Source organism: Capricornis sumatraensis, chromosome 19 (genome assembly GCF_032405125.1).
Source record: "Capricornis sumatraensis isolate serow.1 chromosome 19, serow.2, whole genome shotgun sequence".
Classification (NCBI taxonomy): domain Eukaryota; kingdom Metazoa; phylum Chordata; class Mammalia; order Artiodactyla; family Bovidae; genus Capricornis; species Capricornis sumatraensis.
Window position 1 is genome coordinate 63,548,252 of NC_091087.1, and position 19,317 is coordinate 63,567,568.

At 35.5% G+C, this 19,317-nt stretch overlaps 1 protein-coding gene across 2 annotated transcripts in view; it reads right to left on the minus strand.

Annotated features, from left to right (window-relative positions):
* TC2N (tandem C2 domains, nuclear) overlaps nt 1-18,454 on the minus strand; it is a 30,292-nt gene extending 11,838 nt beyond the window's left edge. For both annotated transcript variants that reach the window (XM_068991270.1, XM_068991269.1), the window contains exons 1-7: nt 18,388-18,454; nt 16,539-16,772; nt 8,155-8,322; nt 6,720-6,811; nt 5,575-5,650; nt 4,707-4,807; nt 4,204-4,320 (exon numbers count right to left, since the gene is read on the minus strand). In XM_068991270.1, the coding sequence (XP_068847371.1) occupies nt 4,204-4,320; nt 4,707-4,807; nt 5,575-5,650; nt 6,720-6,811; nt 8,155-8,322; nt 16,539-16,772; nt 18,388-18,454 (855 nt within the window). The remainder of the gene's footprint in view (nt 1-4,203; nt 4,321-4,706; nt 4,808-5,574; nt 5,651-6,719; nt 6,812-8,154; nt 8,323-16,538; nt 16,773-18,387) is intronic.
* Between the last annotated feature and the right edge of the window lie 863 nt (nt 18,455-19,317).

The following is a 19,317-nucleotide window of genomic DNA, read 5'->3' on the forward strand; positions in this document are numbered from 1 at the left end:
TTATTTTTTAAAACCTTGGCTTACTGTGAACTAACATCTTCTTGACATTAGACTGTTTTTTGTTTGTAAACGTCCTTCTTTCCATCTTTTTGAAGGGGAATTTTTTTTGCCTTTAGATATCTGGGCAACTAACATCAATGTTTTAGATACTGTGGCCAAGTGTTCACTTTGATTACAATCACTTATATCTGTGTACAGAATTGTGTTTCTGAGAGTCTCCCAACTACCTGAGCTATCTTTTTCTTTCAGTCTCAAACCACAGATCACATCAGTAACACAGTATACAAAAATGTTTAATTTTTTTTATTCTTTTTTTAATATAAATTTATTTTAATTGGAGGTAAATTACTTTACAATATTGTATTGGTTTTGCCATACATCAACATGAATCCACCACAGGTATACACATGTTCCCCATGCTGAACCCCTCCTTCCTCCTCCCTCCCTGTACCATCCCTCTGGGTCATCCCAGGGCACCAGCCCCAAGCATCCAGTATCATGCATCGAACCTGGACTGGCAATTTGTTTCATATATGATATTATACATGTTTCAATGCCATTCTCCCAAATCACCCCACCCTCTCCCTCTCCCACAGAGTCCAAAAGACTGTTCTATACATCTGTGTCTCTTTTGCTGTCTCACATATAGGGTTATCAATACCATCTTTCTAAATCCCATATACATGCATTAGTATACTGTATTGGTGTTTTTCTTTCTGGCTTACTTCACTCTGTATAATCAGTTCCAGTTTCATACACCTCATTAGAACTGATTCAAATGCATTCTTTTTAATGGCTGAGTAATACTCCATTGTGTATATGTACCACAGCTTTCTTATCCATTTATCTGCTGATGGACATCTAGGTTGCTTCCATGTCCTGGCTATTATAAACAGTGCTGCGATGAACATTGGGGTACATGTGTCTCTTTCAATTCTGAGGTTTCCTCGGTGTGTATGCCCAGCAGTGGGATTGCTGGGTCATAAGGCAGTTCTATTTCCAGTTTTTTAAGGAATCTCCACAAAAAACCTCGATTAACCAAAGCAATCTTGAGAAAGAAGAATGGAACTGGAGGAATCAACCTGCCTGACTTCAGACTCTACTACAAAGCCACAGTCATCAAGACAGTATGGTACTGGCACAAAGACAGAAATATAGATCAGTGGAACAAAATAGAAAGCCCAGAGATAAATCCATGCACCTATGGACACCTTATCTTTGACAAAGGAGGCAAGAATATACAATGGATTAAAGACAATCTAAGTGGTGCTGGGAAAACTGGTCAACCACTTGTAAAGGAATGAAACTAGAACACTTTCTAACACCATACACAAAAATAAACTCAAAATGGATTAAAGATCTAAACGTAAGACCAGAAACTATAAAACTCCTAGAGGAGAACATAGGCAAGATACTCTCCAACATAAATCACAGCAGGATCCTCTATGTCCACCTCCCAGAATACTGGAAATAAAGCAAAAATAAACAAATGGGACCTAATTAAACTTAAAGCTTCTGCACAACAAAGAAAACTATAAGCAAGGTGAAAAGACAGCCTTTGGAATGGGAGAAAATAATAGCAAATGAAGCAACTGACAAACAACTAATCTCAAAAATATACAAGCAACTCCTGCAGCTCAATTCCAGAAAAATAAACGACCCAATCAAAAAATGGGCCTAAGAACTAAATAGACATTTCTCCAAAGAAGACATACAGATGCTAACAAACACATGAAAAGATGCTCAACATCACTCATTATCAGAGAAATGCAAATCAAAACAATGAGGTACCATTTCACACCAGTCAGAATGGCTGAGATCAAAAGTCTACAAAAAATGTTTAATTTTTAAATTCATATGCAATGAGCTTATAAATGAAGTGTGCTAGTTTACATTGTCATAATAGAGGACTCCTAAACAACTTGATAATAATAAATTTTAAAATATTCCACGCAAGTTTTAATATGAAAACATTCCCCCCCTAACTTTTCCCAAGTTGGCTTAGTTTCATTTGAAAATCAAAAAGTTTAATTTGGGAAATATTCATCTGTGAGTGTCAGGATTAAAATTAGAGTTAAGATTTATCTCCATCTAGACTTTCTACAATGCATATTTTCATAAAGTAAGATCCTAATATAACACATAAATTTTGGTTACTGCCTTGTCACTTATTAAGAACATTTTCCCATGTCCTTAAAAACTCTTCCCAAGTATTATTTTTTCATGGCTGCCTAATATTCTATCACATGGTGTTATGGTTTGAATTGTGTCCCCCTGCTAAAAGTTATGTTGAAGTCCTAACCTTCAGTAACTTAGAATGTGGCCTTATTTGGAAATAGGCTCATTGAAAATGCAATTTGTGAAGTCAAGATAAGGTTACACTGGATAGGTGGACCTCTAATCCAATATAGCAGGCATCCTTGTAAGAAGATAGCCATGTGAACACATAGAGACACATGGAGATGAAAGTCATGTAGCTAGGTGAAAATGAAAGCCAATGATTAGAGTGAAGCCCAGGAATGACAGGGATTGCTGGTCATCACTAAAAGCTAGGAGAGAGGCATGTTAGAGATGGAACAGATTCTCCTTCAGAGAAGCAATCAACATTGTTGGCACTTTGACTTCAGACTTCCTCCAAAACTGTGAGAGAGAAATATTTGTTGTTCTAAGCTACCTAGTTTGTAACACACCAATCATAAGAAACTAATATACATGGTATACCATGGGTTTTCTCAATCATTCTCCTATGGCAAACATTTAGATAAGTTTCCAGCTTTCAGCCTATGAACAAAACTGCCAGGAATACTTTATATATATTTTGTTTGCATCTTAGATTATTTCCATGAAGTGATCCAAGTAGAAACACTATGTTAAAACCTGTAAATATTTGAAAGATTTTTTCCTTTAAAAAAATTGTTTACAATGTTGTGTTAGTTTCTGATGTACAGCAAAGTGATTCAGTTATATATATATATTCTTTTTCATATTCTTTTCCATTATGGTTCATTATAGGATATTGAATATAGTTCCCTATGCTATACAACAAGACCTTCTTGTTTATCTATTTTATATATAGTGTTTGTATCTGTTGTTGTTGTTTAGTTGCTAAGTTGTGTCCAACTCTTTTGCAACCTCATGGACTGTAGCCTGCCAGACTCCTCTGTCCATGGAATTTTCCAGGCAGGAATACTGGAGTGGGTTGCCATTTCCTCATCCTGGGCATCTTCCAGACACAAGGGTCAAACTTGTCTCTCTTGTGTCTCCTGCACTGGCAGGCAGATTCTTTACTACTGAGCCTGCTAACCCCAAACTCCTAATTTATCCCTCCCCAACCCGCTTTCCCTTTGGTAATCATAAATTTGTTTTCTGTCTGTGAGTCTGTTTCTGCTTTGTAAGTAAGTACATTTGTAACATATTTTAGATTCCACATATGAGTGACATCATATGATATTTATTTCTCTGACTTATTTCACTTAGTATATATAATCTTATTTTAAGGTTTTAATGTATATTGTCAAAATAATTGCCAAAATAATTTTATAGGCTAGAGTGCTCATAAAACTTTCCTAATTTTAATAAGCAAAAAAAGTAAAGAGAGAGAAAGCAATATGTAATTTAAATTTGTATATTTATGAATACTAGTGAGTGTAAATTTCTTCATGCTTATTAGTCATCTGAATTACTTTATTTTTAAATGATATGTTCTTATAGAAGATAAGTTTCATTTGTATGGAAAAACAGTAACCTTTCAATTCATATCAGAAGACAGAAATACAGATATATTTAAATTGAAATCTAGCATCTATAAAACAAATTCAGGATCATAAGTCTTCCAGTTATGATCATGGAAAATATTTAAAAGAAATTAACTACAATCATGTAATTATTTATCAAAGTCAACTGGGATAGGGGGAGAGAGGATGAAAATAAGACACTTACTCTCCTTACATACAAGAAAAGTAAATATTCTCATCAGATATTACTCCTAAATATTTTAGTGATTAAGATTTTCTTTTTAAATGCATCTTATATTGGACACTGAAATATCAAGTATTTCCGAGGCTCAAAATTCTTTAAAAAAGCAAGGCATACATAATTTGTAGTTTCCCCAAAATAAAACACTTTCGTATTCTAATTCTTTACATAGGTTAAAGTGACAAACATGAGGAAAACATAAAAAGATACTGAAACACAAACACTTACATTAGAGCCTTCCTTGACTGAGGATTTGAAATGCACTGGTTTGGGTAATGTTAGTATTCCTTTTACAGAAATAGTAGGAGTGTCTCCATACCTAGAGGGCCAACTTAAATCTCTGCACTAAAAAAAAATTATAGTTTGAGTTTTACAAAGGACTCTGACAATACAAATATTTATATGTTTCTTAAGTTAATGACAAATAAAACTATAAAAGTAAACTTTAATCTACTGAGATCTTTTGTTTCATCTCCACTAAAATAATCTGACAATTAATGTTCTACACATCATATCAATTTCCCTCTTGAGGAAAACATGTTTTAATCATATCTAAATATTTTCTTTAGATTCTTTATTAAATACTATTTTCTGCAAAATACTATAGAACCCTAAATTCCAAAGAAGATATTGACCCATTCTTCTGAAGATAGCAACAGTAGATGCTTATAATTTACACCCCTAATTATTCAATTTTGTAACAAAAGTTGGTATTAGCTATATTAACTTACCTGTAAAACTGTGATCCAGATCTGCTCTACTGAAGAATTATAAAACACTTTCACATTTAATCTCCCCCAGTCTCTTTCATCTCCTGATAGAGTAATTGTGTCTAAATTGTAAATGGACAAAGAGGTTTCAATTACTATACAACCCTCACAATCCAACTGAGCTTTTTACTGTGCTCAGTCACCCAGTCCTGTCCAACTCTTTGGGACCCCCCGGACTGTAGCCCTCCAGGCTCTTCTGTCCATGAGATTTTCCAGCCAAGAATACTGCAGTGGGTTGCCATTTCCTCCTCTAGGAGATCTTCCCGACCCAGGGATCAAACCTGCCTCTCCTCCATCTCCTGAACTGGCAGGCAGATTCTTTACTACTGCGCTACCTGGGAAGCCCAACTGAATTTTGATAAATCCAATTTTAAGAGCACAACTGAAAAATGCTATAATTATTTTTTAAAGTTGTCAGTTTATTAAGATAAAAATCATACTTCAATGCCTTTACTGAAGTGCTGGTAGAAGACATATCATAAAAAAATAACTGGCTTAAAAACTAAACCCAATTATAACCCAAAGAATTTAAGTTAAAACTAAGAAAACCTTACCCAAATAACACTGATACGGTTTTAATACTGTATGCTTCTAGAAATTCCCTCACTAATATACTTTAAAACAAACAAAAGATATTTAATTTTAAAAATGCCTTTATGCCTGAACATTAAAAAATACATTGGATTTGAGTATTCATATGCAGATAACACTGCCAATATGGATAAAATCATCTAAACTTTTCTTAAAACCTTATCATAAATATATTCAAATTACTATTGGGTAGAAATAATTCCTTTAAGAATATAAAGTAGAATGATTTATTCCTTACCCAGGCTTCTGTTACTCCCCTGAGAATTTTTCCTCGAAGAAGAACTACTAGGCACACTGGACAATGAATCATGTCTCTACAGATAAAATTCATTTTTAGTCAGATGTTACATATCAGATGTTAAGGATTCTGAAATGTATGCCTTAGCACCCACTCTAGTATCAAACTGAGTGCCAACCATTCTGACAATGTTACTGCTCAGAATTTTCCACTTTTAGACAGAAGAGAGGGAAAAAGTTTTCTCTATGTGTGTTAATCAGGAAAATCTTAAATCTCTTACTAGGTAATACATGGCAAAGGCTTTGCTGGTTTTGGTTTGGTTTTGTAATGAAGAGGAAGAGATTACTGTTTATATTTCATACTTGGAAGTACTAAGTCAGAATATATTAATATTTTGAAGTGCCCTATTATCAAAAAACCTATAAAGCAGTAGTTATCAATGCATAGTGCCCCGGGCCAGCAGTATCAGCATCACCTGGGAACCTGGTAGAAATACAAACTCAGGCCCCAGTGCAGAGCTATTGAATAAAAAATTCTCATGGTGAGGACTGGCAATCTGTGTTTTAACAAGTTCTTCTAACAATTCTGATGCACATTAAAAACAAACTGGTGCTATAAAGAACTAATTCTACAAAAAATTAACTCAATTGAGGATGATTAAGAATATATTTCCATTTTAACATATGCATATACATTTACACGGAAATGTATAAGTATGTATTTTCAAAATTCTCAATTCTACTTCAAAAATAGAATACTGTGTTAATATTAATAAAGTTCTATATCTCAACAGAAATACTAATATCTACTAACTAGGTAGTTATATTCAACAAGGAAAATTAAATCAATAAGCATTTTTAAGTATACCATTTTAAATTCCAACTGCCTTAAGACTGCCTCAGTGCATACCATAAGAGAAGTAAAATTCATTTTTTAAAAAAAGAGAGAAAAACTACCATCTTTTAGTATTCAACTGAAAGCTTTCTGAAATAATACACATGGGAAATGCCAAGTGTTTATTCTTTAGATATTAGAATAGAAATATCTACAAAAGATACATAACATGTTGTTCCTAATGAAACATATCTGAATTTTAGCATGAAAATAAATTATTGCTTATAATTAAATTGACATAAATTATTTACCTGAATGAACCGCTGAGATGAACTTGTAAGATCAAACATAGACTTGCTTAGCCCAGGGGAACTGGGAAGTCTGTTGGTCCTTAAGTCACAAACTACAAAGGGACATGAGAAAATTGCTTATTTTTATAGTAAAGAAGAAGAAACACTGGAAGTCTACTTAATTACCATGAACTAAATTCTATAGGAGAAATAGCATAAGTATGTGATGGTTTAGTTGCTAGGTCATGTCTGACTCCTGCAACTCCATGGATCGTAGCCCGCCAGGTTCCCCTGTCCACGGGATTTCCCAGGCAAGAATACTGGAGCCGATTGCTACTTCCTTCTCCAAGGGGATCTTCCCAACCCAGGGATCGAACCGAACCCACGTCTCCTGCATGCACAGATTCCTTAACGCTGAGCCACCAGGCAAGCATAATATATGCAAATCTACTTAAGTGACAAAGCCTTCCAATGAAGTTTAAAAAGTTGTTTTTCAATTATTTCACTTTTGTTTGAAATAGGAACCAACACAAATCAAACAACACATTTTCACAACTACATCAAATATCAACCAGGAAAAATTCCTTCTTTTTTCTTACATCATCTGATTCTTCATCCAGAAGAATAATCTAAGAGGATGTAAGTCATCTGTACTAACAGCAATTCAACTATTTAATGAGCACTTATTATATTAAAAATATCAATACTGAATTCCATGTACTGTTATATTTCTAGTCTGTATTTCCAGTGTCCTTTCTAAACTATAAGATCCTTGAAGAATGAAACTCTGAATAATAATTGTATAGCCTAGCACAGTGCTGAAATAAATATTTAAATAAGTACTTCTACTTTATTTTCAGTACCTCACCCTGAATTTAGTAGTTGAGAGAGCTATATATTAGAAAAAAAAAAAGTGAAAATTTTGTGGATTGGATATGTACAAGATAGTCCATAATTGATACAGTCTCAAATAGTAAACTAAAAAATTTGGTAATCACTTAGGCATTTTCTTTTTTTGTTTGTTTACGTTTCTAATCTCATCATTAGTTTCTAAATTTCTCATTTTCACTGAGTAGAACAGAAAATAAATACAGTTAGTAAATTCTTACTGTAGATATGAATGGATAGATGGTATATAAAATATGTACAAAATCTAAAAATTTCTATAAAAATAGGACAAACAAAATGGAACTTAGAACTACCAATATACAGAACTCATTAATCTTTCAATTTTTACATTAGATATAAACCATAGAGAAGTTATGATGTGATTTAACGATATGAATTCTAAAGCCAGCTTTTCTCTTTATTTTTAAATTATTTTCATTTCATTTCATTCATTAAATTGTTTTTCATCATAAGATTAATTATTTCTTCCAGAATCTTAGATTTAATTTGATTTCTACATTTGTTAAAGAGAAAAGACAAAGAGGAAAAACAAAATTTTTTTTCATACCCGATCCATATAATCTTGTTGCTTCAGAACGAGAAGGAAAGCGCCGACTCAAATCAGGTGACACGTGCTGGTACTTATAGAATGGGTTATAGACATCATAGCTGGGTCCCTGCTGGGCTGAACTGGAAAGTTCTGCCTTTCTATCTCCAAATGATGCTCTGGCAGATCCTGAAAGCAAGTATTTCTAAAATTTTACAACATCCTTTTCTTGGAATTATTAGCTAACAACTGGTGCACCTAAGGCAAAGGGGAAAAAGACTAACCTATAACAAAAGAATATATATACAATATGTAATTTCACTTATATAAAGGTCAGAATGGAGAAGGCAGTGGCACCCACTCCAGCACTCTTGCCTGGAAAATCCCATGGACAGAGGGGCCTGGTGGGCTGCAGTCCACAGGGTCGCTAAGAGTCGGACACGACTGAGCAACTTCACTTTCACTTTTCACTTTCATGCATTGGAGAAGGAAATGGCAACCCACTCCAGTGTTCTTGCCTGGAGAATCCCAGGGACAGTGGGAGCCTGGTGGGCTGCTGTCTATGGGGTCGCACAGAGTCAGACACGACTGAAGCGACTTAGCAGCAGCAGCAAAGGTCAGAAACAGAAAACAACTAAGCCACAATACTTAGGGACATGTCCTTAGGTGGTAAAAAGTAAAATCAGCAAGAAAGTATGACTGTAATAACCGGAATTTTGATTAGAGTGACTGAAAAGGGAGAAGATGGAAGCTTTTGCTTTGCTGGTAATACTCTCTTTCTTTAGTTGAGTGGTGACCATACATCCATTTTATTTTTATATTTTATATATATCTATTTTACTTTATAATAAATCACAAATAATTTGTTTTGTTCCTTTTGTCTATGTATATTATATTTCACAATTTTAAAAGAGTAAAACAATATCAAATTCCTTTCAAAGTTAAGACTTACATTAGAATTAATATATGGACATAAAATTTTTTAATGTTTAAATCATCACCATCTTTTAATTATTTTTATCCTATCTAAAATAGAAACCGCAGTATAAACAAACATTTTCTGAATTAAGCTGAACAATAAAACAGGTGGCTTCACGCTGAGTTCAGAAAAGAAAAATAACATATTTGGTTTTGAAGTGAGATCTTATCCTTGTACTCTGGTTCAAATAACTATGTGTACAATCCAAGCCCTGTACATAGGCAGAAGGGTGCCAAGAGGGAGGTGTGATCTCAGAGAGCCTTATAAGAAGCCTGTAAACCTTATAAGCCAACAGTTAAATCATTCAGCACATAAACACTACTACAGAAGTCTGTTTATGATAACAAGAGCAGCACTGTCAACAGGAGTAGCATAAAGATGACTCTCTTACCTTTATACACTATCCCTAAAAATGAATATTCTTATTTCATTTTTCCTTTATAAGTTAAGTAAATAAACATGTATAATATCATACATGAAACGAACCGCCAATCCAGGTTCGATGCATGATGCTGGATGCTTGGGCCCGGTGCACTGAGATGACCCAGAGGGATGGTACAGGGAGGGAGGAGGGAGGGGGGTTTAGGGAGGTGAACACGTGTATACCTGTGGCGGATTCATGTTGATGTGTGGCAAAACCAATACAATATTGTAAAGTAATTAACTTCCAATTAAAATAAATAAATTTTTATTTTTAAAAAAAGAATTCCAATTTTCCTCTTAAAAAGATATTATATTTAAAGTTCAAGATTAATAACTCTCAATTTACAGAACCACAGTGCTATAGAACTAAATATAAAGTAGCACAACTGCTTATACCTCTCAAAAGCCCAATTAAAAATTTCAGGATTTATTCAAATGCATTCTCTTAATGGATAGACATGTCATAAAGCAAATATAGTAAAATATTAATAATCAATCTCTGTTATCCAAGCAGTAAGCTGCAGTTAAAATCAGATCCAACAGCAAGTACGTAATACAATGTAACAAATGTCAAATATCTGAAACATGATTTTAGTCATTGATAGTGGTCCATCTCAAAATCTCTGTATCAGCACATCACTCACACAATCATACATATATACAAGATATACATATTTGATTTCTATAATTAGGCACCAAAAATGCTTTATTGACTGATTAAATAATTTTCTTTCCAATATGCTAAAAATCAGATGGATTTATGACATCTTCATTGAGCCTATAATTTCAGTGTAAACCAATTTCTCACTCATCCAACTAAAAAGTAATTTTTTCTAGCAATACAATGAAAAAAAAAAGACAAAAGAAAAACTATCACATGCTGTCAGGTAGGTATTTCTTACTTAGCTTCCGATAATGAAAATAATACATAAAATACCCTATATGTCTAAGAATAGAGAATTTATTTAAAAAATTGTATAATACTTTCATATGATTTACCCTTTACTATTGAGCCATTAATAATTTCATGATATATGATATGAATAAAACAGATTACAAGGCCATTTATATGGTTTACTCCGAATGCTGTTAACAAGTGCGAGAGAAAGATCAATTGATCAGGGTATACTGTAAATCAGAACTTTTAGACCGTTTAGGAGACACAATGCTGATATGTGCAAAGCAGGGTATCAAAGCTGATATGTGCTAAGCCAGTATCAGGGTTCATCTTTCCTTGCTTCTTTAAAACAAATTATCACTTCTGCCAGACCCAACTCTCCTGTGCATGAGTAGTGTTAAGTCGCTTCAGTTCAATTCAGTTCAGGTCAGTTCAGTCGCTCAGTTGAGTCCGACTCTTTGTGACCCCATGAATTGCAGCATGCCAGGCCTCCCAGTCCATCACCAACTCCTGGAGTTCACCCAAACTCATGTCCATCGAGTTGGCGATGCCATCCAGCCATCTCATCCTCTGTCATCCCCTTCTCCTCCTGCCCCCAATCCCTCCCAGCATCAGAGTCTTTTCCAATGAGTCAACTCTTCACATGAGGTGGCCAAAGTATTGGAGCTTCAGCTTTAACATCGTTCCTTCCAAAGAACACCCAGGACTGATCTCCTATAGAATGGACTGGTTGGATCTCCTTGCAGTCCAAGGGACTCTCAAGAGTCTTCTCCAACACCACAGTTCAAAAGCATCAATTCTTCAGCGCTCAGCTTTCTTCACAGTCCAACTTTCGCATCCATACATGACCACTGAAAAAACCATATCCTTGACTAGACAGACCTTTGTTGGCAAAGTAATATCTCTGCTTTTGAATATGCTATCTAGGTTGGTCATAACTTTCCTCCCAAGGAGTAAGCGTCTTTTAATTTCATGGCTGCAGTCACCATCTGCAGCGATTCTGGAGCCCCCCAAAATAAAGTCTGACACTGTTTCCACTGTTTCCCCATCTATCTCCCATGAAGTGATGGGACCAGATACCATGATCTTTGTTTTCTGAATGTTGAGTTTTAAGCCTACTTTTTCACTCTCTTCTTTTACTTTCATCAAGAGGCTTTTTAGTTCCTCTTCACTTTCTGCCATAAGCGTGGTGTCATCTGCATATCTGAGCTTATTGATATTTCTCCCAGCCATCTTGATTCCAGCTTGTGCTTCTTCCAGTCCAGCATTTCTCATGATGTACTCTGCACAGAAGTTAAATAAGCAGGATGACAATACACAGCCTTGACGTACTTCTTTTCCTATTTGGAACCAGTCTGTTGTTCCATGTCCAGTACTAACTGCTGCTTCCTGACCTGCATATAGGTTTCTCAAGAGGCAGGTCAGGTGGTCTGGTATTCCCATCTCTTTCAGAATTTTCCATAGTTGATTGTGATCCACACAGTCAAAAGCTTTGGCATAGTCAATAAAGCAGAAATAGATGTTTTTCTGGAACTCTCTTTCTTTTTCCATGATCCAGCAGATGTTGGCAATTTGATCTCTGGTTCCGCTGCCTTTTCTAAAACCAGCTTGAACATCAGGGAGTTCATGGCTCACATATTGCTGAAGCTTGGCTTGGAGAATTTTGAGCATTACTTTACTAGCGTGTGAGATGAATGCAATTGTGTGGTAGTCTGAGCATTCTTTGGCATTGCCTTTCTTAGGGATTGGAATGAAAATGGACATTTTCCAGTCCTGTGGCCACTGCTGAGTTTTCCAAATTTGCTGGCATATTGAGTGCAGCACTTTCACAGCATCATCTTCCAGGATTTGAAATAGCTGACTGGAATTCCATCACCTCCACTAGCTTTGTTCGTAGTGATGCTTTCTAAGGCCCACTTGACTTCACATTCCAGGATGTCTGGCTCTAGGTGAGTGATCACACCATCGTGACTATCTGGGTCAAGAAGATCTTTTTTGTACAGTTCTTCTGTGTATTCTTGGCACCTCTTCTTAATAGCTTCTGCTTCTGTTAGGTCCATACCATTTTGTCCTTTATCGAGCCCATCTTTGCATGAAATGTTCCCTTGGTATCTCTAATTTTCTTGAAGAGATCTCTAGTCTTTCCCATTCTGTTCTTTTCCTCTATTTCTTTGCATTGATCACTGAGGAAGGCTTTCTTATCTCTTCTTGCTATTCTTTGGAACTCTGCATTCAGATGCTTATATCTTTCCTTTTCTCCTTTGCTTTTCACTTCTCTTCTTTTCACAGCTATTTGTAAGGCCTCCCCAGACAGCCATTTTGCTTTTTTGCATTTTTTTTTCCATGGGGATGGTCTTGATCCCTGTCTCCTATACAGTGTCACGAACCTCTGTCCATAGTTCATCAGGCACTCTATCTATCAGATCTAGTCCCTTAAATCTATTTCTCACTTTCACTGTATAATCATAACAGATCTGATATAGGTCATACCTGAATGGTCTAGTGGTTTTCCCTACTTTCTTCAATTTAAGTCTGAATTTGGCAATAAGGAGTTCATGATCTGAGCCAGTCAGCTCCCGGTCTTGTTTTTGCTGACTGTATACAGCTTCTCCATCTTTAGCTGCAAATAATATAATCAATCTGATTTTGGGTTGATCATGTGGTGATGTCCATGTATAGAGTCTTCTCTTGTGTTGTTGGAAGAGGGTGTTTGCTATGACCAGTGCGTTCTCTTGGCAGAACTGTTAGCCTTTGCCCTGCTTCATTCTGTACTCCAAGGCCAAATTTGTCTGTTCTCCAGATGTTTCTTGACTTCCAACTTTTGCATTCCAGTCCCCTATAATGAAAAGGACATCTTTTTTGGGTGTTAGTTCTAAAAGGTCTTGTAGGTCTTCATAGAACTGTTCAACTTCAGCTTCTTCAGCGTTACTGGTTGGGGCACAGGCTTGGATTACCATGATATTGAATGGTTTGCTCTGGAAACGAACAGAGATCATTCTGTCATTTTTGAGACTGCATCCAAGTACTGCATTTCGGACTCTTTTGTTGACCATGATGGCTACTCCATTTCTTCTAAGGGATTCCTGCCCACAGTAGTAGATATAATGGTCATCTGAGTTAAATACACCCATTCCAGTCCATTTTAGTTGTCTGATTCCTAGTATGTCAACATTCACTCTTGCCATCTCCTGTTTGACCACTTCCAATTTGCCTTGATTCATGAACCTAACATTCCAGGTTCCTAAGCAATATTGCTCTTTACAGCAGCAGACCTTAAGTCGCTTCAGTTGTGTCCAAATCTTTGTGACCCTATGGACTGTAGCCCGCCAGGTTCCTCTGCCCATGGGATTCTCCAGGCAAGAATACTGGAGTGGGTTGCTATACCCTCCTCCAGGGGATTTTCCCAACCTAGGGATCAAACCTGCATCTCTTAGGTCACCTGCATTAGGCAGGCAGGTTCTTGACCGCTACCACCACCTGAGAAGTCCAACTCTCCTGTAGATAACTATAATAACCAATCAAAACAAACAAACAAAATACCCTGAAGGTACTAGAGAGTGAAAAAAAAGTAGTAAGGATTCTAAACAGCACTTTAGGACAAAGGGGAATGGCCACCTGTTTTTAATGACTTTTAGCCTTTGTGCAGGCCAAAATTGGCACCGTGTTCGGGGAGGCAAATAAAACTCCAGTAGACAATCCAGTGTTTCTGGCCTGAAGAACATAGAGCAGAGTACAGAGCAACCACAGCTGCTAGAAATAAGGTGGGAATCTTGGAAAGGAGAAAACCCCAAATTCTGTGACTAAAAGTCTGCTCAAATATCTGGCTGATCTCTGAACCACACATGTGTGATACAGGCTCCCAATAAAGATTAAAAAAAGAAAAATACTAAGCTCAGATAGCAGCTGCCACCAAAGGCACAGAATCTGCCACACAGTACAACCAGGTTAATTAACTGCTAAAGTTAAGGAAGGAGGAAGGAAAGGATGAGAGGAGGAAGGGAAGGAAGGGGGGGAAAAAACTGTCAAGAGTAATATAACAGATTCCAGAGTCTCCACAACATGACATCCAATGTCCAGAATACAATCCAAAATCACTCCACATACAAAGAAATGGGACTCATTCTCAAAAAAGGATAATCCACAGAATCTAAATCTGGAAGACCCAGATGTTAGAATAGTACACAAAGATGTTAAAACTCAAAGAAATAAAAGAAAATAGGTTTATGATTACTGGGGGGGGCAGAAACCACAGAAAAATAGAAACTATGAAAAGAAGAATTAAATGTAAATATTACAACGGGAAAATATATCTAAAATTAAAAACTCACTGGATGGGCTTAATGGCTGAATGGAAATAATGGAGGAGAGACAGTGAACTTGAAAATAGGTCAATATTACCAAACCTTAAGAATACAGAGGAGATGCATATGGCGTCACCTGGAACTTGAACAGCTGCGTGAGGCTATCAGAGACAATGGCCGAGAACAAACTAAGAGGGCAGAAGTCCAGGAACATTCCAAATAGCCAGCCAAAAAAGCTTTAAGGTTAAAAATAAAGCAAAACCAGCTACCACTAATCTTAACAAGATAAACACTGTGAATGATGAAAAAGCTAATAGAATGAATAAACCTTTTGGAGATATACAAAAGGAACTTGCACACTTCTTAAAAGGCTTTTCACTTGAACCTCTGCAGAAATAGCTGATTGCTCAGCAGTGTCATGAAAGCAAACAAGCTACTGTTGATGAAACTATAAGATTAGTGGTTCAGTTGTAATACACTGATGATGCATCAAATTGCCCCAAAAGAACAACAAATTAAATGTTTTACATTAAAAAAAAAAAAGAATAGAGAGGAGGAAAAAAAATGGGGAAAAAAAGAAGTTTCATAGACAAATAAGACAATATCACAGGGTCCAACATATGTGTAATTGGTATCCCATAAGAAGAGAGAAAGGATGGGGCAGAAAAAGTACTTAGAGAAATACTATAGATCTTGACAGGAGGTTGGATCACACTGGTACATACATTTGTCAAAACTCAACAAAGATATACTTACAACTTGGGCAGTTCATTTTGTTTAAAGTTTATGTCAAAAGAAGGAAACTATAAATAACTGAACTCTAGTAAATGATATATATACTTAAATATTTAGAGAGAAGTGTACTGATGTCTACAATTTACTCTGAAATGCATTCTCCCCCTACCCTCAAAAGAATTACTAATGGTTAAGGAAATGGATAGATAGATATGTGATAAAGTATATATAATAAAAGTGTTAATGATAGAATCTATATGGTAGATATACAGGCATTCATCATTAAGTTCTTCCAATGTTTGAAAATTTCCATAATAAAATTTTTAGGGAAATAAACCATTGTGACTGTTTCAATGAACTAAAACAAACTATTTCTAAAATACAAGTTACATGTTGCTTCCTTTTATCTTCCTTAGTCCATTGGCCTCTAGAATATCAGCCAAAATTCAACCAATGAATCTACCTCATTCAAGTGGCTGTTTAGACTGGGAAGCATTTTTAGACTGAGAAATATAATAATGAGAAAGAAGGGAAGGGAGAAATACTACTTCATTGATTCCTTATTTCTCTTTACACTAAAACTTAGAAAATAATATTTCCTATATTTATTGACCAAAACCAGAATAATTTGTCTATTTTTTCTTTCTAAATGTGTGAAGGATAACTGACATATTACAATTATATTACTCCTTTAAACAAGAATACTAGAGTGGGTTGTCATACCCTCCTCCAGAGGATCTTCCCGACCCAAGGATCAAACCCCCATCTCCTGCATTGTCAGGTGGGTTCTTTACCACTAGTGCCACCTTCAAAGCCCTAAAAAAGGCCAATTCTACACACAAATGTGTTGACTAGTGTCAGATATCATAATGGGACTTTTCAAAAACACTGTGCACTGAATTCCTCTAAAGAAGCAAGACATTTAAAAAAAATGAAATGTCAAATTTGTACACAAAGATATTTTATATCTTTATATATATATACATATAAAAGAGCAAATTAAATAACAGCAATAACAACATTTAAATGCTGCATGTTGATTTTTAAATCCTGCCATTTTATTGTTTACCTTCTAGTTCTTCCAACTGTGAAGGAGTTCCTTGCGTCCTGGGCTGAATATAAGATAACTTAAACCTGGGCACCACAAATGGTACTTCTTTGCCATCAGATGGTAACTTGGAAAGTAAATAATCCTCAGTACAGCCAACCTGAGGCTTTACAGAAACAGAAGTCAATGGGGGTATAGAGATAGTAGTATTTTGACTATGTGATACTGCCGCTTTAAGGTCTCTTTCCACAGATACTGCATAGAAAAGAAGAGAAAAGAAAAGAGAAAAATTATAAACAAGCACGGAGATTTATGCATATAATAATCTAAACCTAATATGCTTTGGTACTTATTTAACCATTTTAAAAGAAACTGTTGACACATAAACTACTTTTGGGTCTTATCAAGCACTCTGGAATCTACATTAATTCTGCCTAGCCAATATTTGAGAAGTTAATATACTACTACCAAAGTGTATTAACTTATCATAATGGTAAAAGCAGTTTCTAAAGAATCTCATTTCCAAAAAAGAGTTCATAGATGGAAAACAGATTAATTTTGTAGTTAATTTCACAGTGCTTTCAAATAAATATTAACCTAGTCATTTAAATAAAATATTGTCAATAAAACAATTCTTATTGTTAATATTAATGGTTAATTTCAACCTTAAATACCAAAAGTTACTTTGAAAAGAAGCTAAAGGTCTCCATGTCTACAAAAAAAATCTTTACTAAATCACAAAATAAAATTTACTTTGACCCTAGTATAATATCAACTCCCCTGTGCTAGCTTCTGTGACCTCTTTTGTTTATTACTTAGAAAGATTTGTGATTCCTAGGCTGTGTGACTTCAGATGAGGAAGTAAGAAACATCTAGAGCTAATCTTTATGTATAATTAATACTGTCTATAGACAGAATGAAAGCACAACTACTACTCTGTTGGAATTTATGAGATGTTTTATTGAGAAAAAGAAGCCTTCATATTCAAATATACTAGGAAGCTATGCTTTAGACTAAGAAATATAAGAAAGAACCAAGAAAAATAAAGTTCCAGTCATAACCTTGAAGGGTTGAGAAAACCCATGCAATAGCAAGGGAACTCTCTCTCCAGGAGCCCTTGATAAGTGTGGCTCTTGATAAAGTTACAGGTTTCTTCTCTATTGGTCATTCATTCATCCATGGAAGGCACATTTTAAAGCATTGTTCATAAATTGGAAACTGTCTGTATTTAAGTTAAAACATTTGCCAGAGTATAGTGAAAGTGAAAGTGAAGTCACTCAGTCATGTCTGACTCTTTGCGACCCAGTGGACTATAGCCTTTGAGACCCCGTGGACTGTAGCCGACCAGGCTCTTCCGACCATGGGATTCTCCAGGCAAGAACAGTGGAGTGGGTTGCCATTTCCTTCTCCAGGGTAGTTTCCCAACCCAGGGATCAAACCCAGGTCTCCCACATTGGAGGCAGATGCTTTAACCTCTGAGCCACCAGGGAAGCCCTTTGCCAGAGTATGTTATTCCCCGAATACTTCTCTTCCTACTTTTGCTCACACTATTTCATCCACCTGTAACACACATGTCTAATCCTCACTTTCTCTTACTTCCTTCTTCCCACCTGGCTTGCTAAAATCCTCTTCAAACTTCCGTACCACAGGCCATCTTCTTGTGGTAATGTCCTAGAGTCTCTCCTATGTTGAACACATCTTTCTCTCCCCTATGCTCCAAGGTACTTTCATACCTAGCGAGTGTGCCTCACATTTATGTTTCTGACCACCTCGTGAAGTTAAAAAATATGTCTCATTTACATTTATATCACAAAATGCCACAAATAAAGACATGAAATAAATGCTGAAATTAAAAAGAAGCAAAACTCACAGTCATGTTTTTCTGTTCCACCATAGAAACATCCTCTGCAGCAACTCTTTATAAATTCTGTTGCCATTACATTAAATCTCCAATATCCAGCAAAAGATACAAACTTCCGATTTTAATACTAATCTGTTGGAAGAACAGAATACAAGTTAACATGATCATGCATAATGTCACTAGGTATCATTAAATAAATTATATTATCTGTCTTTCTAAAGCATTATGAGGGCTCCAAAGCAAAAAAAAATTGTTTACAGGAAGATACATTTTTTGTTCCTTTACGTAATTCTATATAACTTAGGTTCCTTCTAAGTTATTAAAATAACATGCTTAAAAATTGAACAATTTTTGAACTAATTGAACAATCTCAATGTTAAATCTGGAAAAAAATTCCACTCTCAATTTTCTCTTTCAGCTGATATATCTAAATCAATGTCCAAATAAAATTTGCAAGAATATATGGCATTCATAAAAAGTGTGAGAAAAATTTCACTTCTTCCAAATCAATTCTGTTGGTAATCCAAAGGTCCTATGAGGGCCAATAAACAAACAACTTCATACTTTATAAGTTAGTTTAATGCAGAGAAGTACACTAACAGAAAAATCTATCTTAAACATACACTAACACATATTCTCCCTCTCTCTCACACACCCACACACACACACACACATACATGTGTGCCAACTAAACCACAAATAAGATCTACTGGAAATAAAGAGAGTCTGTTTTAAATTAACCAGAAACATAAAATGGTATACAAAGCCAATTGCCCACCTTGGCTTCAATGGCTTTGTTCCAAATGCATTCTCCTCATTTACGCCTACTTAAACCAAAATTTTTCATGGGAAATTTCAAATGTATACAACACGAGACAAAATAGTATAACAAAACACCTACCACCTGGACTAAACAATGACCAGTTCAGTTCAGTTCAG